We start from the raw sequence: 19,779 nt of genomic DNA, 5'->3' as shown, positions 1-19,779 counted from the left end.
TTTTCCGATTTGATAACAGCACAGTAAGGTCTGTTAATCGGAGCAGATTCCAGCCACGCCACGCCACCCCCACCCCCGAAGCTGCAGTTTCATCTTTTACATAGAATCTGTTGTCTGCCTTAGCAGTGGAATGCCAGGCATTATGTCTGAAGCGGATCTGGCTGCTTAGTTAAGGTACGGCTGTTCTGCGCCCCTCCCTCCCAGTAAGACAGAGAATTTTCAGTATATTTAGAATGGGTGGGGGAGAGACACGTATACATACCCCGCCCGCTTTGTAGGGACACCCATGATAAAAAGGTATCTTGCCTGCCTTCCTGCTAGGAAAGGATGCCAAACTAGCCTTCTGTCATTCTCCCCCCACCCCTGCCAAATATCAAAAACACGCAGGCACTAGGCCTATAGCTGCGGTGGTGCAGCAGGAAGCAGCTTGCCTAGGGAGCAAGAGTCTGTTAATCCCTCTTTGTGCTTCCCAGACTGTGCCTAGTAAATATATATTTGTAGTCACCTATATCAGCCAGCAGCGATATAGGAAGGTGCTGGAGGTGGATGCTCACTTCAGTCACAATGGCAAAGGCATCATCTCATGCTGCGTGGGAGGAAGGCAATGGCAAATCACTCCTGTATTCTGCCAAGAAAACCACAGGGCTCTGTGTTTGCCAGGAGCTGATACCGACTTGACGGCACAGTCTTTCCTTTACTAGGCCTATAGTACCAGTTCAGATTCTAGCAAAGAGCAGCAGCTGGTAGGAAGCAGCAACTGAGTGCTTGCCCTTTCACCTGTTATCTAGGAGCAGCTACTTCCCGCCCCTGCCCCCCCCCCCGGCAAATGACAAGATTACACCTCTGCTACTATGCATTTTAATGTGTCCCATGCCTGTAAAATTTGAAATCAACCCAAATGCTAACACTATGTTTTGTGGACTTACACACTATGAATTTTTAACTTTCTTAATTTTAGGGCGGACTAACCGCTTCCTTAGTTTGGAGTTGTAGGTTTCTGGCACACATGAAACCAGGCATTCTACATTATTAGTCACTTCAGAAGGAAAAAACGGACTGAAAAATAAAATGTGATCTAAATATGATCAGCCTGAGGTCACACCCAGTTTTGTTGCATAGATGCTCTTACTCGGGTTTCTGTAATATATTGTCAAAACAATGTATCTTTTCCACAAACAGTATTGGGAGCAAGGCAGGTTATCATCTTTTACATATTTTAGCTATTTGTAATAAAAATTTCCAGTAAAATGGAGCATATTTTGTCTGTTAGGTTGAGAAACACTTTGTGTTATAACTTTCACTATTGAAGTGTTGTTGCTTCTCTTAGAATAGTGCTGCTCAACTTCAGTCTTCCTGCAGATGTTGGCCAACAACTCCCATAATCCCTGGCTTTTGGCCACTGTGACTGGGAAACACCTATATCGGGCAGCAGCAATAGAGGAAGATGCTGAAAGGCATCACCATCATGGGAGATGGCAGTGCTAATCCCCTCCTATATTTTACCAAAGACAACCACGGGGCTCTTTGGTTGCCAGGATTGGACACCAACTTGATGGCAAAACTTTACCTTTAGTCCAAAAACAACTGGGCGGCCAAAGTTGAGCATGTTTTAGAATGTGGCTCAGTGCATTCAGTTTCATTCCTAGTCTTGCCAAGCTAGTGTGGTTAAAAACTTAATCTTGTTCCTAGACTGAAATAGGGACACGCTGACCTCCAGCTACCTTTCTTGTGAAGTTTAAACAGTCACCTCACACAATACGGATATAATCTGCACACAGCAAGGCAGCTGTTCCAACTCCGCACACATGCTTGTGTCCTGTGACATGGCATATGCTAATAAAGCCGCACCACTACGCAATTCTCATAATCTTCCACCTTCTAGAAGCAGTGGAAGTATTGCTGTGATTTGGGGCGCACAGTGTGTGTGTCCTCATTGCACCTTGTTTTGCAGGTAGTGGTAGGGTGTGAGCCTGCTGCCTTACCTCACATGCAGTATTTCTGGACTAGTCATTGTGTAAGCTGGTCTGATGAAAAATATGCGGATCGTGAAAAATGAGGAAATCCCCCCCCCCACACACCCATATGCACAATATAGACCAAGATCCTCAACACTGGATAGGCTCGCAAAAGCACTGTGAAATCTTTTGCTTGGAACTGTTCATTCCCTCCCTCCACCAAGCTGTATAACAAACTGTTTTTGAAACTCTTCCTCAGTTTTGAAAACAGTTTGCCTTGTGGTGTAGAGGACTGCCGTTTGCAGAAAAGCAAGTCTGTAGTCCCCTTGGGCTGCTGGAACTAGTTTAACAGTTCTTTGGATCCTGGCCATAAACTTCACATGCACTGGCTTAATTATTATGCAGGATGGGGGGGGAAACAAAAGCTGCCTCTGCTTGTACTCTTACCATATGGATCTTCTACTCCTCCTTGAACAAGTATCAGTTGGATTTGAATAATATATACAAGGGGAGCCCTACGAGGAAGCAATCCATGGGAAGCTGATAGCATTGTGATGGGAACGCACAATAGGGCGAAGCCACTGTTAGTCCAAGTCAAGCAGCAACCTGCATTGTATGCTGTATTGTATTTGTACGTTGTATTATGATGTGTTAAAGTTTAATTGATAGTTATTTTGTTTTATATGATTTAAGGTTTTAATTGTTTTGTTTTAATTTGTAAACTGCCCAGAGATTTTATATGAGGCAGTATGTAAATGTGGTCGATAAATCTTGAGTTACTTGAATTTTGTCATGTTTATGCCTTACAGGAGCATAAGAAAATGGTGGAGTGCACTCCCTCCAAACAAGAGGGAGCTATTTAAAGAATCTGTAAGAAGAAATAAATGGAAGATAGTCCTGGGTCTGTGTAGCTTGGGAGTTATATTTATCATGTTTTATTTTACCCACTTGGAGGAGACGCCAATCACTGGACGTGCTCGTCTTCTGGTATTTGGGAAGGAGCATTTTGCTGAGTTGTCCCAGTTTGAATATAACATGGTAGGTATCGCTGTTTTTGTTTTTGTTTTAAAAGAGCAAACAAAGATCATCCTACCTTCTTTTTTCCTTTTGAAAAATTAAGCTTATTCTCCTGTAGCCTACTTTTCAAAGGGAAGAAGCCTAATGAGATCATTTTGTCTGTGTGGACCCCTCTACAATTACGTTTATAGTCTGATAAAAACTAAATTCACAGTGCATGCGAGGAGTCCCTAGGGGACCCCCAAGGGGGCATTTTTTGCCAGTCTACTATGTTTTAAGATGGCCGCCATTTGGAATATAAACAACACTCCTCTGTAACTCAAGTTCAGAAAACAAAAAATGACTCCTAGGTAAGAGTCACCATGTTAAAAGAAGTGAAAAGTAGGCTCTACTTAGAACTACTGGGCTTTTTTTTTTTTAGTGATGTAATCTGTGAGATGCACAATAGTAGTGAAATAACCTTAGTTAATAAGGACATTCCTTAGCGCTTAGTGTTCTGCACTTCTAGTCATGCTAGTGTTTCCTTTTGCAATATAGGGATAATCAAAACCTGGCTTTAAATACAGAACAAAGCAGCAGGAAGACTCCCTGTGAAGTGCGAAGCAATATGCTTTCATTTTGTTAGCATGACGTGTCTGCAGTCCTGTAGGGTTGGTATCTTATGGTTGTGTATGTGGTCTTGGATCCGTGTTCAGGACAGACCTAGGTAGCGTTGTAGGGAACAGCTTTTCTCCTGAAGCAGGTCTGTATCAAGTGATAGCTCTCTGTCTGCGTAAATAAGAAATTCCAGGCTGCCTAATGTCTTATCCCTGGGGTACCTAAATGTGGTGTTAGGCAGGCTTGTTGTGGGGAAGCCTAGTCATAGTAGGCAGGTACATTAGCTAGTGTCAGGAGTCTACTCCAAGGGACTGCAGCAAAGCTCCTAAGCTCCATGGATTGCAGCAATATAATTGGCTCTTTATTGGCAGAGCATTAAGGTCATTCTTACCAAACCTGATGCTGAGATTAGCCTAATGGTTTTTCCCTGAAGAGTTCCCTCCCCTGCTGGGCCAGCCAGGACATGCTTCCTTATCGTTTCCTGGAGGCCTGGCACCAGTGAGCTCTGTCCTTTTCCCTTCTGCACTCAGCTTGGCTGGCTAGCCAGAACAGTAAGAGGCATCAGCTTGGCAGCAGGCCATGTTTCAACCATTCCTTTGATTGCTTGAGCTACACTCACCCCAGAGTTGCTCTCCTTTCGCCATAGTCAGAAACAAAAAATCCTCGTTATTGATGTGCTCTGAAAATCCTCTAGGTGGTACATCCTAGTATGATTCAAATGCTCAGTATTAATATTCATATCACGAGGCTTACATCCTTTCCATATGGATTTTTATGCTAGAAATGGATCCCCCCCCCCGAATTCTCAACCCCAAATACGTGCCTTTTCTTCCAAATAAAACTGATTTAGCTGCCATGGTTTCCCTCTTGGAACATGTAGTTATAAGAGGGAGGTCTCTGAGAATCTCTTGGTGTACTCACAAATATATTTTGAATTAAATGTACCTTCCCTATTCTGGTTAGCAATTGTACCTACTTTGGGGGGGTATAAGAAAATCTGGGATGTTCAGAATGGTCAGATTGATCAATTTAAACAACTCGGAGCAAGATGTAAACAATTTAGAGCCCCTTACCTGTATACTGATATGATTTTAATAAAAGCAATATGCATGTTTTTTTAAAAAATTTGTAAATCTAGTTTAAATTTAGACAAGGAAAGAGAAATAGATCTCTGTTTTCCATTGAAATGTTGAATTTGGGATGTGTGTCTCTTTCTCTACAGTTCTATGTGATTTTCAACATATAGTAGCATACCACAGTGGTCCCCATCATAGAAATGATTATGTAGGCAAGATGCATGTTATTCGGCAGATGCTACAAGTAAGATGGGGCATGCAAAATCATTTTTTGGCACTGACCCATGGTAAACTCTTAATGCAAATGTGCTCTGAGGGGTGTGTGTGTGTACACGTACATATATCTGCATCTGGAAGAATACAACCAGATGCTCAAAACCAGGAGTGGGTACTATTTGCCCTGAGCCACAACTGCCCTGAGCCATTTTTGGAAGGCGGTATAGAAATCGAATAAATGAATGAATTTGAATTGGAAGGTATCTTCATAAACTGGAGGCTAATGCAAGTGTTCCTTTCAGAGCAGTAGAAGTATCCTATTAGCATTATTTATACAGTTTAATATGAAAACATGTATTGTGTAGAGACTGATAGAAGAGTGCTGCATAGATGGGGTAAGGCTGCTATCATCTCACACTAATGGAAACTGTTTTGAATTTTAGCCATTTTTGAGAGCTAATACTAGCCTTAGATGGGGTAACAACTTCCTGTTTGATGCCAAAGCTCTACAGATTAATCTACATATGCAGCTCATGGTGGATGTGAAGTAGAATTATTGAGAGTGGAACTAAGAGCAATTTGTAGGGGAGATGATTAGTGTAAGCAAAAGAAGAGAAAGGCACAAGGCTGGAAAAAACACATAATGCATTATTTCATTATCTCTGTGGCCGCAAGTACTTCTTGCCAACCTGTCTGCTAGCTAATAAAAAAATGGTTTCAAAAAGGCACTTTATGTGCAGGAACCTTTTCTTCTTCTTATAAGGAAAAAAACAACAAATCTTGGGCTAGTCTTATCACCAAGTAACGGGAAGCAGTTCACTTTGGCTGGCAGAGTTCAGATAGAGATGTGCATTAACCAGCTTGGCAGCTGTGGGCAGGGATCGGTTCCTTGGAAAAGTAGGAACACAGGTGCTTACCTGCTCCTCCTCTGCCCAGCCCCACTGCTCATCCGGGACTGGCACTGGTGTGCAAAAGATCATGCATAGGGCTGCGTCTTTGTAACCAGCAGCCTGCACATGGTGTTGGCACACACATGGCGCTACGTACATGCCAGCGTTGCGTTCAGGCTGTCTTGGATGAGTAGTGGGGCGTCGGAGGAACAGGTAAGCACTCGCGTTCCTCCTTTTTCAAGGAACCGATCTCCACCCCAATGGACTGGCTTGAGTATGCCCGCCTGAACCAGTTTCGCACTTCCATCCCGAGGCGCCAAACCAGTTCAAGCACATCCCTAATTTCAGAGGCGGCACCACTGTTCCATCTCCATTGGTGAATTGGACTAGCAGTCCATCTAGCCCAGTACTCTCTGAGTTGGCTGGCAGTAGTCATACAGAGTCTCAGACTTTTCCAGCAGTGCTACCTGAGATCCATATTAACTTGGTATGCTGTTGACTGAAGGCAGGAACTTGTACAAAGCATATGTTATACCAGTATGCCGGCCTTCTCACATTCTTAAGGGTATTTTGTCTTGACAGGGGCTCTTCCCAGTGCAGGGTTTGAAAATATCTGCTTTACTACTTCTTGCATAAATAAGTTTAATTGTGCTTGTGAGTAAACTCTTTTTACTTATGCAAGTAGTTCTGTCCCGAGGTAAGCATTTTACTCAGGCAGAGCCTAAAATTTGTGTTCTGTAAAATATTACTAGTTTAAAGAAAGATGGTGCTTAGCATTTTTTTCTGTTGAATTAGATTGCCCCATGTATTTATGATACTAAACCTTCTCCATGTTTATCAGTGTATGTAATGTATCTCTGCAGGGTTTTTTTTCAGTATGTCCTTTTTTTATCTCCACTCTCCCCCAAAGTGGGTAGAGGAATTTAAAGATAAAATGTTACCTGAAACGGACCCCCGATATCAGGTGGTGGAAAAGGCTGTTCTTCACTTAGCTGAAAGCAACAAAGATCTTCCGCAGGTCTCAGAATTCAAATGGACTATCCATGTGGTGGAAGAACCAGGCATTAATGCTTTTGTACTTCCAGTAAGTATAGCACCAAAAATGAAGAATAAGAAATAATACACTGGATTATGGTTTTATTCTCATTAGCAGCCTTGGGTTGCCTGTGGCAAGAAAAGTGAAATACAAATCTTTCAAAACTTTAAAAAAAAAGAAAAAGGAAAGAATGTGTTCAAGTACATTTTCTTGCAGTACATTTCCCCCTTTTTGTTGCAGAATGGACAAGTATTTGTTTTTACTGGTTTGCTGACTGCTGTGTCAGATCTCAATCAATTGTCTTTCATTTTGGGACATGAAATTGCTCATGCTGTTCTGGGACATGCCGTAAGTTCCCCCCTCTCTTTTTAAAATGTATTATTTTTCATTATGAAGCTAAATTTTGTTTATGGTTGCTTGAAATCAGTAACATGTAGACTGTCACATTTGGCTGCAATCATGTGGCAGAGCTGGGCCAGGTAGCTTTGTAGATAATGCTGTGTTTGTGTGTGGTTATGTCAGTTTTTTGAATTGACATGAGATGCTAGGGATGTTTTAAAAACAGTTCTTCAGAGAGGATAACTAGGCTTATAAAAACACACATCTTAACAATAAATGATGACATTTCAGTGTACAGTACAATAAAACTTTTTCACCTCTCTGTGTTCTATAGAATACAAATGCACACCATTTTTCTACTCAAATCCCCTTAAAAACAAAGGACTCCCTCCCAAACCAGAACAACAAAACCCTTCCGTTCAAACCCTCCTCTCAGAATCCTCCAGTATCGCTCCCTACAAAAATATCTTATCAATATAGTTGCATAGGGCTTGAGCCTGGAGTGCCTGGTAGATATGGAAGTAAGGCAGGTTTGCCTACACAAGGTGCATAAAGTTGCTTTATATCAGCCTGGGCGTTCTTCACACAGCAGGCTTTACCACAAGTTTACTGCGAACTCAAAAGTTGTCCCAAAGAACCAATGCAAAAAGTGGATTTTTTTTTACCCCAGGTATATATCAGGCTATACGAATTGAAAAACCTGAATTGTGTGTGAAGTGCTCCCTGATAGCTCGCAGGGACTTCAGGGTAAATCTGCCCACTATGTGAACACACACCCTCCATTCCAGAGGAGATGCAAGCTAAAGGGCTTTAAAAGCTCTTTGTGAAAAACACCCTGTTGCTGCAAAAGCAACCTGCAAGATAAGCAGTGCTGTTAATAATGCTGTTAATAATGATACTGCTCCTGGGGGAATTGGCAAACACCCCTGACTATTTAGGGGAACTAGCAAGTTAGATGGAGCAGCTCATTTTCAGAATAAATTTGTGCAAAGCTTTGGAAAGAACTGACAGAGTGTTGAAAGTTCAAAAATAGAATCAGGTTTATTTTAGGGCTTTAGGGTTACAGAAAAAGAAATCTTGGTTAGCAATGAACACATCTGTGATGCGTGATGACGTGGACAAGCTGCTTGGGGAGGTGTAGCCTACCACTTGTTCTCTGGATCCTTGCCCAACTTGGCTGCTTCTATCTAGCAGGAAGATTGTTGGGGATGGGCTTAGTTAATATCATTAACTCATTGCTGAGGGAGGGTAGGATGTAGGGCCATGTAAGAGGCCTCCGGACCGGTCCGGAGCCGGACTGGTCCAGCGGTCCGGCACCGAGAGGGGGTCTCCCTTTAAGGGCGGGGGGTAGAACTTACCCCTCCTGCCGCTCTTCCCCCTCCGGTGCTGTAGCGTTAAGTGAAGTTTTTGGGGCGGCAGCGTTCCTCGCTGCCGTCCCTGCCTCCGTCGTTGTTTGTAAAGCCGTCGTAAGAGCACTCTTAGAGCAGCACGCATGCGTGTGACATAGGCGGAACGCGCACGGTGGCGAGAGGTGCGCGTGTGCCGCCGCATGCGCATGCGTGCTGCTCTAAGAGTGCTCTTACGATGGATTTACAAACAACAACGGGGGCAGGGGCGGCAGCGAGGAACGCTGCCGCCCCAAAAACATCACTTAATGCTACAGCGCCGCAGGGGGAAGAGTGGCGGGAGGGGTAAGTTCTACCCCCCCGCCCTTAAAGGGAGACCCCCCCCCTCGGTGCCGGTCTGGACCATGCACATCACTAGTAGGATGCTTCCTTGTTTGAAGGAGGCAATGATTAGACCACTTCTTAAGAAGCCTTCCCTAGATCCCTCAGTGATGGATAGTTATAGGCTGGTCTCCAATCTCCCGTGGTTGGGCAAGGTGATTGAGAGAGTGGTGGCTAACCAGCTCCAGGTGGTTCTGGAGGAAACTGATTATATAGACCCATTTCAAACTGGCTTTAGAGTGGGCTATGGGGTTGAGTCTGCCTTGGTCGGCCTGATGGATGACCTTTACCGGGGAATCGACAGAGGGGTTGTAACTCTGTTGGTTCTTTTGGATCTCTCGGCGGCGTTTGATACCATCGACCATGGTATCCTTCTGGACCACTTGGGGGAGTTGGGGATAGGAGGCACTGCTTTGCAGTGGTTCCGCTCCTCTCTCTCAGGCAGATTCCAGATGGTGGAGCTTGGTGACAGTTCCTCTTTAAAATGGGAGCTGTTATATGGAATCACTCAGGGCTCCGTTCTGTCACCAATGCTTTTTAATATTTACACGAAACCGCTGGGTGAGGTCATCAGGAGATTTGGTGCAGGGTGTTATCAGTATGCTGATGACACCCAAATCTATTTCTCCTTACCACCACCACCACCACCACCACCACCATCATCATCATCAGGAAATGGCATTCACTCCTTAAATGCCTGCTTACAGGCAGTAATGGACTGGATGAGGGATAACAAATTGAAGTGGAATCCAATCAAGAAGGAGGTGCTCATTGTGGAGGTTTGGAATTTAGGGGATGAGTTAGATTTTCCTGTGCTGGATGGGGTCACACTCCCCCAGAAGGAACAGGTAAGCAGCTTGGGAGTACTCTTGGATCCAAGCCTCACCATGGTATCTCAAGTGGAGGCTATGGCTAGGAGCTCTTTCTATCAGCTTCGGCTGATTCGACAGCTGTGTCCATTCCTTGAAGAGAACAATCTCAAAACAGTGGTGCATCAGCTGGTAACCTCCAGGCTCGACTACTGCAATGCGCTCTACACGGGGCTGCCTTTGTACATAGTTCAGAGACGTAGTACGATTAGTTCAAAATGCGGCAGCCAGATTTTTCTCTGGGGTAGCCCGGAGGTAGCCCGTATTATACCCATATCTGGGGTAGCCCGTATTATGCCTGTCTTAAAACAGTTGCTCTGGCTGCCGATATGTTTCCTGGCGAAAATGCAAAGTGCTGGTTATTACCTTTAGAGCTCTGAATGGCTTGGGTCCAGGTTACGAGAGTGCCTTCTTCAGTAGGATCCCCATCACTCATTGAGGTCATCTGGAGAGGTCCGTCTCCAGTTACCACCAGTACGTCTGGTGGCAACTCGGAACCAGGCCTTTTCTGTTGCTGCTCCTGGTCTGTGGAATGCACTCCTAGCAGATATCCGCAGTTTAGGCTCGCTGTCGGCCTTTAAGGGAGCCCTAAAAACTTATTTGTTTGGCCTGGCCTTCCAAGGCTTGTAAGTGTTGTTGTTTTTTAAAGGTATTTTAATTGGTTTTAAATGGTTTGAATTGTTTTTGAATTGTTTTTATATTGTTTTTATCACTATGTTTTGAATTGTGTGTTTTAATGTCTTTTTAAAAGTTGTTGTACACCGCCCAGAGCCTCTGGATGGGGTGGTTTATAAATGAAATAAATAAATAAATAAAATTAACTAACAAAACAAACAAGGCTAATAAATCAATAGAACTAAATTGATGCTCACAAAGAGGCATTTTAGCTTGAGGTCTGAATTAAGTCTACTCAAGGCTGACCAGAGAAACGGTCTTAGAGAACAACTTTGGATTTTAGAGAGCAAGAAAGGAGGGGAGGAAGAGGTTTTGGAGCAGAGATTAGTGATACCTATGTCTGTCTGGTGGAGTGTGTGGACCCTTGTAGCTCAAGCAAAGTCGAGGGACCTTTTTCCTCCGGGACAGCCAGGAAGGCAAAAGGCAAGAGTAGGGACCCAAGTGCCAAACCAGGATCTAGGAGCCAGAAAGAATCCAGAGGGAGTCTGATCTCCGGAGACCAGTATCTTGCAGCCAAACGTCCTGCACAGATCGGGCTTGGAGAATGGGGCCGATCTGGAGTCGACGAACAGAATGAAAGCAGAAGTCCAGGCAAAGCAAGATGGAGTAGCCAGTGCCCAAATGTACAAACACGCAACTGGTGAATCCAAGGAAGAGACACACTGATTGATTGTGTCTTTATTAGAAATAGACAGCACCTTGTCCTGAGGTGGTATGCTGACCACACCTTTCTGTTGACAAAGGTGACAATAGGAATAGACAAAGGAGTGCATCCTTGTCCTGTTTAATTTTGCTGGGTGTGCTCTTTCAGCACAAAAAGGTGAATAAATTCGAGAAACCTGTTGGGGGTGGAATAAAATGGGTGCATCAGAGCTTATCTTGTGTTTTCAGGAGAGACCTTGGGAGTGTCTAGGAATGTTTTGACAAGCTTGCTTCCTGTGCCCTGAGCCAGCCATTAGCACTTTTGTTAGGGAAGGAGATGAGCTTGTTACCCCTTATTTACCCCTCCTATGAAGGTGATAGGAGAGAACTGATCTGATGTGCCAACATAGTGGGAGAGTATTTGGCTAATTCTTGAAAAGAATAGCGCTTAATTAATTCCTGTCTACTCTAGCTTCCCCACCTGAAAGGCAATCAGGGAGGCGAACACAGGGATACCACCAGGTTCAAAGTATGCCTCTGAATATCAGTTGTTGGGAAGCCACAGTGGGAGAGGGCTATTGGTCTATGAGTCCTCAGTTCTTCGCTTCCTAGAGGGATCTGCCTGGCCACCGTCAGTCAGGATGCCTGACTGAATGGGCCTTGGGTCTGATCCAGCCCAGCATTTCTTATGTTCCAAAGTGGAGTAGTTTGTGGTAGCAACAATAATGGTCTCCTATGGTTTCCTCCTCTAAGAATGCCCTTTGGCTTACAAGCTTGTACTAGCTGTGATGGAACAGTTTTGATGGCTTGGCACTAAAAAAAGGAAAAATATGATTCATTGAATGTCATTTCCTTGTGAAAAATACCATATGTATTGGCAAGAGGACAGAATAGGGAATACATTTAATTGTTTCCCACGCAATTTCTTTTAACCTAGTGGTTTAGAACATGGAAAACTGTGTGTATGTGTGACACACGCACATACCTTCTCTTTAATGTCATTTTCCTGTAATGTTGTTTTAAGGCAGAGAAGGCAAGCCTGGTACATTTCTTGGATTTCCTGTCGCTCATTATTCTCACAATGATTTGGGCAGCCTGTCCTCGAGACTCTTTAGCAATCTTAGGCCAGTGGATCCAGGCAAGATTTCAGGAGGTAAGATAATCTGGCATGCCTTAATGCCTTGTTATTTATTTCTGCCTAGTTCCAGCATCATTTGGGAGTGGGGTAGGTTTTGTGTGTTGCAAAGCATGCCAGTCACTGTTAGAAACTGGATGCTGGACTAAATGGACCCTGTGTCTGATCCAGCAGGTCTAGTAGTTAAATGTACATCTAGGTATGCCTTTCCCATATGGATACTGCGGCTAACTGGGAAGGAGGCACCTTTCAAAATGATGGCTCTCATGCATGTAGCAGTGAGAAAGCAACTCTCCAGCTCCAGCACAGCATCAACTTTTTTTTCTTTTTCGTCTGTGGGCCCCTTTGGGACAGGGGACCAGTTTCTTTTTGTTATGTAAACTGCTTTGAGAACTTTTTGTTGTTGAAAAGCACTATATAAATATTTCTAATAATAATAGATTATATTTTGCAGTGGAGCAAAGTTATGGTAGAGCTGTGTAAGTTGTGTATACCTGCACAAGATGCAATGTTGGCGAATAGTGTTTTTTTTCAAATCACTAATTCATGAGCGTTACAAATATTGTCTATGACTTTCTAGACTTCACACTGTCACAGTTTGGGAGTGAATGTCAGAAAATGGAGTACTCTTGTTATTTTCCTGAGCCACTAATATTTTTATTACTGGCCCCAGGCATGCTACTGAGTGGAACGTATTTACCTAGAATCAATAATTTAAATTCTTCTGTAGCATTCATCACCTGCAGTATTTACTCCCTGTAGGATGATGCGCAGTGTATGATTTAACTTTCTTTTCCTTTTATTCCTTTGTTTTTAAAGGTTAGCTTGATCACCCAGAAGACAATATAAAATGCAATGTTGGGTGGGTGGGGGTTGTATATTTATTGAGTCATTCTTGCACTATTTTAATATTTTCGGGCAAACCCTGAGATGCAGATGGCCCTCAGAACCTTGAATGCCTTGAGATCCTTCTTCTTGGCTTTGCTGGCTGCGTGCTACAAGGCTCATTAACCAGAACTAGAGGAGAGAATAAATGCTTTTGCTCTCTCTTGAACTTCCTTTTGCACTTGAACTTCCTGCCAGTCAGGAATAAAATCAGAGATGCAGGAAAAGGCAGTTTAGTAACCTAACCTAAAATGGCTGAGAGAACTGTCAGGATGATCAATGATACTTCAACACCAGGCTTTCTTTATAGTGCACAAGTTGCCAAACCCAGTTCTTTGCTCCTTGTCATACTTGGCAGTTCCCTTCACTCCTTTTTCTTTAAATAAAAAAATGTCCGTAGGTAGTACCTTGTTTGTTTTTAAACAAAGGAACTAGAAAAACTTCTGGGGTTGCAGGAACCTAATAATTTTACTGTTGCTGCTTCCTGGTTTCCACAATTATCGGGACTGGTTACAATGCTGCTTCTAACACATTATTTGCACCAACAAACATCCCTTACCAGCCTCTCTATCAGGATTATGAACCTGTGTTATGACTCAGTGGTTCCAAAAGTTGTTCACTCGGTGACCCCGTTCTATTTTGGATGACATCCTATTTTGAATGACATACTGTTGTCTTGCATCAGTAATGAAGACTAATGTGCCATACAGAAGTTAGGGAGCCACATATCTGAATATTACTTAAAATGTGCCTGTGAGCTCTGATAATCTACAGTCATTGGGTTGTGGTATGTTGTTGGGGGAAAAGTAACTCTACACAGTCTTGACTCTTTTCATTCAGGGAAGAAAGCTTGACATTCTTGAAGTTCAACTTTCTCAAAAAACATTCACCCCCTCAATGTGTTTCTGTTATTGAAATGAAAGGAAATGGCATGAAATACATTTTGCAATTGCTGACTGCAGTTCCCCCCCTTGGACTTTTATCCCCAAAGCCTCAGGGCTAAATATACAGGTGAAACTCGGAAAATTAGAATATCGTGCAAAAGTCCATTAATTTCAGTAATGCAAATTAAAAGGTGAAACTGATATATGAGACAGACGCATTACATGCAAAGCAAGATAAGTCAAGCCTTAATTTGTTATAATTGTGATGATCATGGCGTACAGCTTATGAAAACCCCAAATCCACAATCTCAGAAAATTAGAATATTACATGGAACCAAGAAGACAAGGATTGAAGAATAGAACAATATCGGACCTCTGAAAAGTATAAGCATGCATATGTATTCAGTACTTGGTTTGGGCCCCTTTTGCAGCAATTACTGCCTCAATGCGGCGTGGCATGGATGCTATCAGCCTGTGGCACTGATGAGGTATTATGGAAGACCAGGATGCTTCATTAGCGGCCTTCAGCAATTCTGCATTGTTTGGTCTCATGTCTCTCATCCTTCTCTTGGCAATGCCCCATAGATTCTCTATGGGGTCAGGTCAGGCGGGTTTGCTGGCCAATCAAGCACAGTACACTGTATACTTTTCAGAGGTCCGATATTGTTCTTTTCTTCAATCCTTGTCTTCTTGGTTCCATGTAATATTCTAATTTTCTGAGATTGTGGATTTGGGGTTTTCATGAGCTGTACGCCATGATCATCACAATTATAACAAATTAAGGCTTGACTTATCTTGCTTTGCATGTAATGCGTCTGTCTCATATATCAGTTTCACCTTTTAATTTGCATTACTGAAATTAATGGACTTTTGCACGATATTCTAATTTTCTGAGTTTCACCTGTAGATTAGATGCTCTTACTATTGGCTAGTGCTCTCAACTCCTCTCTGTCACTAAAATTGGGCAAATGCTAGTGGGTCATACAATTGGGACCAATGATATATAAATGCAATAAAGTCTGTCTGTCTATCTATCTATCTATCTATCTATCTATCTATCTATCTATCTATCTACCTACCTACCTACCTATCTACCTATCACCTAGTTATATATTTGATTTACCTCTTAACTGGTGGCTTGCTTTTCTGCTTGTGAATTGTGTTAAGAACATAAGAATAGCCCTGCTGGATCAGGCCTAAGGCCCATCTAGTCTAGCATCCTGTTTCGCACAGTGGCCCACCAGATGCCGCTGGGAGCCACAGGCAGGAGTTGAGGGCATGCCTTCTCTCCTGCTGTTACTCCCCTGCAGCTGGTACTGGGAGGCATCCTGCCTTTGAGGCTGGAGGTTGACAGAGTGTTGGCCTGCCATGGACTACCACACTTTTGCACTTATTTCCTTCCCCTCCACTCATGAATGCTTTCATTCTGCCCGAAGCTGATTGATTGATTGATTGACTGATTGATTGATTTAACTTCTATACCACCCAAACTTTTGTCTCTGGGCGGTTACTTTCGTCTCTGGGCGGATTGGAGAGAAAGCTTCGGCATCACCACATCAACATGTGGGATTGCACTTTTTAGCATTTTGCCAGAAGTAAGGAAACACAGTAGGAATTAGAAGCATATCATAGCTAAAGTTTAGGTACTCAACCATGCTGTTGCTAAAATTACTGATTGAAACCCTTAGTGATTTTGGTAGGGGGATGCATGATTTCTACAGCTTCCTTCTAGTCTCTTAGAAAAAGCCTTCTGCTGTAATTTGTTTCTTATGGGGTGGATAAATAGAAACTGTTACATAACTGGGATACACACCTGCGCAGGAGACATTTGGGGAAAATTCTACAAGCTTCACCTGGCACTCCCGGCTCTGCCCACGGCACGCATGCATTCGTCGAAACAGGCAGCCAGAACGCCGCTCTCCTCAGTTCCTTTCAGACCGCCGAACAGTATGGACACCTCAGAAGGTTCTTCTGCTTTGGCTGGGGTTCACTGCTCAGTCCTCCGGTTTTGTGAGAGAACATTTTACTGTCTTAGATTGTTTTACTGTCTTTTCTGATGTGCTGGACTGTTTTTGATGACAGACAGAAATGTGTGGTGTGGGAAATGTAACACTGCTTCCCATTCTTCGAACCACTACACCTTATGTCTCCTTTGACTTGGTGAGACACATAACACTGGAAATCGCAAAATTTGCTTAGAATTTTCCAAACTCGTAAAATCATACTTTTGAGATTAAAAGACACTCTCTATAATTTGGCGCTAAAACCTCCAGCATCAATGTCGACACCTTTGGCTATTCTGATTTCAAAGTCTACTCAGCTCTCGACGTTAAGAGCTGCAATGCCTCTGTAAAATCCTCTAGGGATTCCAATGTGAAGTCAATGTTGACACCAAGTTGGGTAACACCGAGCCCCCAACCTTCGACCCTGAAGTTGATACCGAAGGATAACACTCCGAAGCCTTCTTCCCCACTTTTGAAAGGGGCCAAGTCGGGGAAGGCTAAGTCGGACACAAAGCGACACTCTTCCTCTTCGACTACCTCATTGTCTGCTCCCAAAAAGTCAAAATCATACTGGAAGTCCAGACCCCCGATGTTGGAAGATTCGGCGACATCGGAGCCATCCATGTTGGGGAAGCATTTGAAATCGAAGTCTCCAAAGCCTCCTTCGATGTCAACAAAGCCCGCAAAAGTACTGATATTAAATATGACGGTGTCCGGAAACGTGTCACTGCCAGCACTGAAGTTTATGATCCTGAAGCTCAAGAGCGTACCAGTACAGTCAGGAAGGCATGCTGACGCTCGATTCCCTGACAGCTACCCGCTCGCTGAGGGTGACGACGGAGGTCCCTCTGTGCAACGTCTTGGCACTCCCTTCTAAGGCCAATGTGGCCCTGATACAGGGGGTTTACCCATTCTTCCCCACTCCAGTCCCAATATCACCTTGGATGACACCGATGAGGTCAGTGAGGTCTCTACGACTCAGTCTCTTTCCCCACTCACGCATAGATGCCTGATGGAGCAGTAGATCCACAACCTGATTAAATGGAAGATAGAAAAGCCTTGGAGTGCGTGCTCCTACTGTCCCGCTGTGCAATGGCACCCTCAAAGCAGAGGGGATATGTGCATACTGATAGTTACACACAGCCTTTACGTGTAGTGCACTATTCAGAACATGTGAGGGATGAAGGTGTTTTCCTGTGTCCCCACAATCTCCACCGTCCATGAACTGTGACGCAAGCTGTCACTTCCACTTCAGACTCGACCCTTACAACTCATGCTACAATGTCAACCCAGACTGATTCGGTCTTGCCAGCAGAACTGACCACACCATCATGCCCGCTACCTCCAGTGGCACCCTTATCCCCCCGCCCCCAGCACAGCCTCTGGAGCTCTTTCACCAGTCCCCGAGGACCCACCACCTGACCCAGACTCTGACTCTCAAACTTCTGAAATCCCATCTGAACCGTCCCTGGATGATGATGTGCTTTAAAAGTCCTCAGAGTCTCCCAAGGAGGAACACAAGAACTACCATATGCTGATCTCTGACATGGCCAAGGCCTTAGGTCTCAGTCTTACACAAGTCACTGAGAATATCGAGGATCCTGTCTATAAGTTCCTGCAGAAGGCAAAACCTTCTCAACCCACTGCTCTACCCGTGTTGCCGGCCTTGTTGCACGCTTCCAAGCAAGCATGGAAGAAGCCTTCCACTACGGCCCCCACTTCAAGGCGCCTTGAAAATATGTACAGGGTACAAGAGGAGGGCTGTGAATATCTTTTAAACACCCCCAGCACAATTCCCTGGTGGTGAATTATGCTTCCTCTTACCGTTCTGGTAGGCAGCATGGAGCCCCGGTTGACAAAGAGGGCCGCAGACTGGACTCCATGAGGAGGCAAATTTATTCCACAAGTACTCTGGCCATGTGCATTGCCAATTACACTGCAATTATGTCACATTTCCAACACTCCCTGTGGGAGGAACTCACTGAGATGCGACCTGAAGACATGCTGACTAAAATCAAAGAATTACAGGAAAAGTCTGCTGATATTACCAGGCAGCAGATTAGTACAGCGAGTCAAAGAACATGGCTTCTGCGGTGGCTCTGTGTTGTCACGTGTGGCTGCACTCCTCTATTTTGCAGTACGAAACTATGGACAAGATAGAGGACCTCTCATTTGAAGGTGATGGTCTGTTCAGTGCCGAGACTGATGACATGTTAGAAAAACTTAAAAAGTCTAAATTGACCACAAAGTCATTTGCAGTCCTGACAACCCAACCGGGCTACCACTTCATATGGGAAGAGGTGTGATTTTAAGAAATCTTCCAGGCCTTCATCTAAATCCTACCAATCCGGGGGTAGTCCAACAACCAATGCCCCAAACAGGGTGAGAACTCCAAGCAAGGCCTTTGATATCTCTGACAGTCCTGCACAAGTACCCATGATATCCCAGCTCCTGGACAATTGGAGGAGGATTACAATGGAAAAGTTGGTGCCATTCAATTTCATACCCATCCCTGATTCATGGGTATAAGATCCACTGCATCAACACCTGCCCTGCCACGGAGTTGTCAGCCCTTTTGGAAAAGGATGCAATAGAACGTGTTCCTCCGGGGGGAGCGGGTTCTATTCCAGATATTTCCAAGCGCCAAAAGGGATAGGGGCAACCGCCCCATCCTGGATCTCTAGTTTTTAAGCAAATTCGTTTAAACAACCAAATTCTGGATGGTCTCCATCACGTCCATCATCCAACTCCTTGTGTGAAAGACAGGTGGTTTGTCACCATCAATCTCAAGGACGCCTACTTTCACGTACAAATTTGGCCGGGGTATAGAAGGTATCTACGTTTCACGGTAGGCCCTCAGGTCTACCAATACAAAGTCCTGCCCTTCAGGCTCTCAACCACCCTGCCAGTATTTACCAAGGTGATGGCAGTCGTCATAGCCTATCTCTGTCATCTAGGTCTCGAAGTATACCTGTACACCTGCTTTTGACAGCCCAGTTCAAAGAGAAATGGGAACGAGACTTGCTGTCTCTCCTAAACACCTTAGGAGATCTGGGGATCTGAGTCAATTTCAAAAAATTGAAGACACCTTCAAAAACCATCCTGTTCATCAGGGCCCTGTTGGATGCTACCCAACAGAAAGTTTTCCTGCCAGAAGGCCTAATACTCAAGTTGTTGCACCATGTACACCTCACCATGTCGTCCTGTACGAGGACAGCACACCAAGTACAGATCCTACAGTGCCTCATGGCCTCTTGTACCTGCGACATCACCCATGCGAAGTTGCGCATGAGACCTCTACAGCTCTGGTTCTTGAGACATTTCGATCTCCTGCACAGTTCCCCCATGCAAGTCATGCGCTTGCCCCAGGCTGTCTGGAACTCTTCTGTGGTGGTCCCTCAGGGACAGTCTGGTCTTTGGGATTCCCTTACAGCCCCATTTCCCACAGGTAATTGTGACTTCGTATGCATCCAGCAAGGGATGGGGCACTCATTGCGAGACCTACAAGGTGAATGATACATGGATCCCTACTCATAAAGCAGCTCCTCATCAATGTGCTGTAACTGCTGGCATGTTTCCTTGGCCTGAAGGCCTTCAGGCCACTTTTGCAGGGCAAAATAGTCCAACTCGTCATGGACAACATAACAGCCATTGAGTACATGAACAATCAAGGGGGCACAGTCTCCCACCCCCTGTGCAATCTGTCGCTACACCTATGGGATTGGTGCATAATGCATGGCATTCACCCAGTCGCCATCCCCATCAAGGGTGAGACAATGTGGAAGCTGACTCCATCGGTCGCATGACTCACCATTCCGTTGCTCACAAATGGA

At 44.4% G+C, this 19,779-nt stretch overlaps 1 protein-coding gene across 11 annotated transcripts in view; it reads left to right on the top strand.

Moving 5' to 3' along the window:
* Positions 1 to 19,779, top strand: part of OMA1 (OMA1 zinc metallopeptidase) — a 53,237-nt gene that overhangs the window by 15,305 nt on the left and 18,153 nt on the right. For all 11 annotated transcript variants that reach the window (XR_008305596.1, XR_008305597.1, XM_053243099.1 and 8 more), the window contains exons 3-6: positions 2,765 to 2,993; positions 6,662 to 6,835; positions 7,028 to 7,135; positions 12,064 to 12,192. Coding sequence is in view for 9 of the 11 variants with exons in the window: in XM_053243099.1 (XP_053099074.1) it covers positions 2,765 to 2,993; positions 6,662 to 6,835; positions 7,028 to 7,135; positions 12,064 to 12,192 (640 nt within the window). In the remaining 2 variants the exon portion in view is untranslated. The remainder of the gene's footprint in view (positions 1 to 2,764; positions 2,994 to 6,661; positions 6,836 to 7,027; positions 7,136 to 12,063; positions 12,193 to 19,779) is intronic.

This window comes from Hemicordylus capensis, chromosome 4 (assembly GCF_027244095.1).
Source record: "Hemicordylus capensis ecotype Gifberg chromosome 4, rHemCap1.1.pri, whole genome shotgun sequence".
NCBI lineage: Eukaryota > Metazoa > Chordata > Lepidosauria > Squamata > Cordylidae > Hemicordylus > Hemicordylus capensis.
This window is presented reverse-complemented; position numbering and strand designations above follow the sequence as displayed.